Source organism: Thermobia domestica, chromosome 3, assembly GCF_964235325.1.
Source record: "Thermobia domestica chromosome 3, izTheDome1.hap1.1, whole genome shotgun sequence".
NCBI classification, from domain to species: domain Eukaryota; kingdom Metazoa; phylum Arthropoda; class Insecta; order Zygentoma; family Lepismatidae; genus Thermobia; species Thermobia domestica.
This window is the reverse complement of record NC_137456.1, coordinates 65,275,220-65,277,238: the sequence shown is the minus strand read 5'-3', so window position 1 is coordinate 65,277,238 and position 2,019 is coordinate 65,275,220. Positions and strand designations below refer to the sequence as shown.

General features: G+C 36.9%; 1 protein-coding gene across 1 annotated transcript; it reads left to right on the top strand.

Annotated features, from left to right (window-relative positions):
- The first annotated feature begins 404 nt into the window (after positions 1–404).
- LOC145681819 (protein CFDP2-like) lies at positions 405–1,481 on the top strand. The gene has a single exon (XM_081753426.1). It carries the CDS (start codon positions 405–407, stop codon positions 1,479–1,481), a length of 1,077 nt encoding a protein of 358 aa, XP_081609552.1.
- The last annotated feature ends 538 nt before the right edge of the window (positions 1,482–2,019 follow it).

Genomic DNA, 2,019 nt, shown 5'->3' with positions numbered 1-2,019 from the left:
GACTGCTGCCTTGCAGTTAGTAGTGGAACTACAAAGGCTAGGGGAGGAGGACCCCAACAGAAAACTCCTGGTCCTCCAGGTTGGGGGTTGTGCGCAGGGCTAACAACTCTACCACGGAAAACGAAACTGTTCAGAAACAGAAGCCAGAGCCTCGGAATTGGAAAGGAACAGTGGAGACGGCAAAGCAACGGAAGAAGGGTGTGAAGATAGGAACATGGAACATACGAACAACGCTAGAACCTGGGAAAATGGAAGAGATTCCTCAAGAGACAATATTAAAAAATATGGATATAGTAGCGTTGCAGGAGATTCGATGGGAAGGCAACGGCAGAATTGATGAAAATAATTACACTTTCTATTACAACGGAACTCCAACAAAAACCGGATAATATGGAACTGGATTCATGATAGGAAGACATTTCAGAGATAAGATACTACAATACACACCAGTCAACGAAAGAATAAGCAAAATTAGAATAAAAGGAAAATTCCGAAATCTCTCAATAATCACAGTTCACGCCCCTACTGAAGAAACAGACATTGCAAAGAAAGAAGAATTCTACGATAACTTAGAAGAAACTTACGAAAACACGCCGAAATATGATACAATAATAGTACTGGGAGACTTCAATGCCAAACTAGGAAGCAGAGATGCAAACACGAAAGTCACCGGGAAAAATACACTGCATGAAGAAAGCAGTGACAATGGACAAATGCTAATTCAATTTGCAATAAGAAACCAATTAGTAGTAAAGAGTACAAGCTTCCCACACAAACAGATACATTTAGGAACCTGGAAATCTCCTGATTATAATACGATAAATCAAATAGATCACGTCCTTATCAACCGCAGATATACATCCTCCATAATAGATGTTAAGAGCCAAAGGGGTCCAAACTGCGATACAGATCACTTTCTAGTGGAAACAAAATTAAGGGAGAGAATATGCATAAAACAGCAACAGAAAACAGTTATAAATGAGAAATGGAATACAGAGAAACTAAAGATCAGAGAAGAAGCTGATAAATTCAAGGACACGATTGAAAGTAAATGTGAAAAAATGACAGGGAAAGTAAACTCATCGATACAAGAGAAATGGGACGAGGTTGTATCAGTAATAAAAGAAGCTGCGACGGAAACAATTGGAGTAAAGAAAAATGGAAACAATAAAGCAAAATGGTTTGATGAAGAATGTCAAGAAATAATTAGCCAGAAAAATGAAGCAAGAAGAAAAATGCTACAAAGAGAGACAAGAAGCAACTACGAAAGGTATAAAGAGCTGAGGAAACAAGCGAAAAAGGTTTGTAAAAAGAAAAAGAGAGAGATGATAAAAGGTATGATAGAGGAAATAGAGAACTTAAATAAAGAAAATGAAACCATAAAATTTTATGCAGCAATGAAGAGAATGAAAAGAGGATATCAGCCAAAAATGATAGGATATAAAAACGAGAAAGGAGAAATAGGAGATAAAGAAAAATAATGAAAATATGGACAGACTATTTTAAAGAGTTATTGAACCCTCAGACACAGGTGGAAGAAGAGCCACAAGAGAAGCAACAGGAGCAAATAGACAAAGACAAGATGACTAAAGCACACAAGAAAGGAAAGTCTGAGGAAGAAGTTGAAGCAGCACCTTCGAAGGAAGAAATAGAAGAGATGATTAATAAACTGAAGAACAATAAGGCCCCGAGAGAAGATAGCATAACCATAGAACTAATAAAACATGCAGGTCCTAAACTGAAAGAAAAAATATATGACATAATTCAGCAAATATGGATGGAAGAAGACATACCAGACAGATGGAAGATAGGAATAATACATCCTCTGCATAAAAAAGGAGATAAAATGGATTGTAAAAACTACAGAGGAATCATGCTCCTAAATGTAGCATACAAAATATTAACAGGCATAATCAACAATAGAATCAAGAAGTATGCAGAGAAGGAAATTGGGGAATATCAATGTGGATTTCGGAAAAATCGCAGCACGATTGACCAGCTATTTATCATGAGGCAGGT

Coding starts and splice junctions, on each gene's coding strand:
- LOC145681819 (XM_081753426.1), top strand. CDS start 405: ATGATAGGAAGACATTTCAGAGATAAGATACTACAATACACACCAGTC.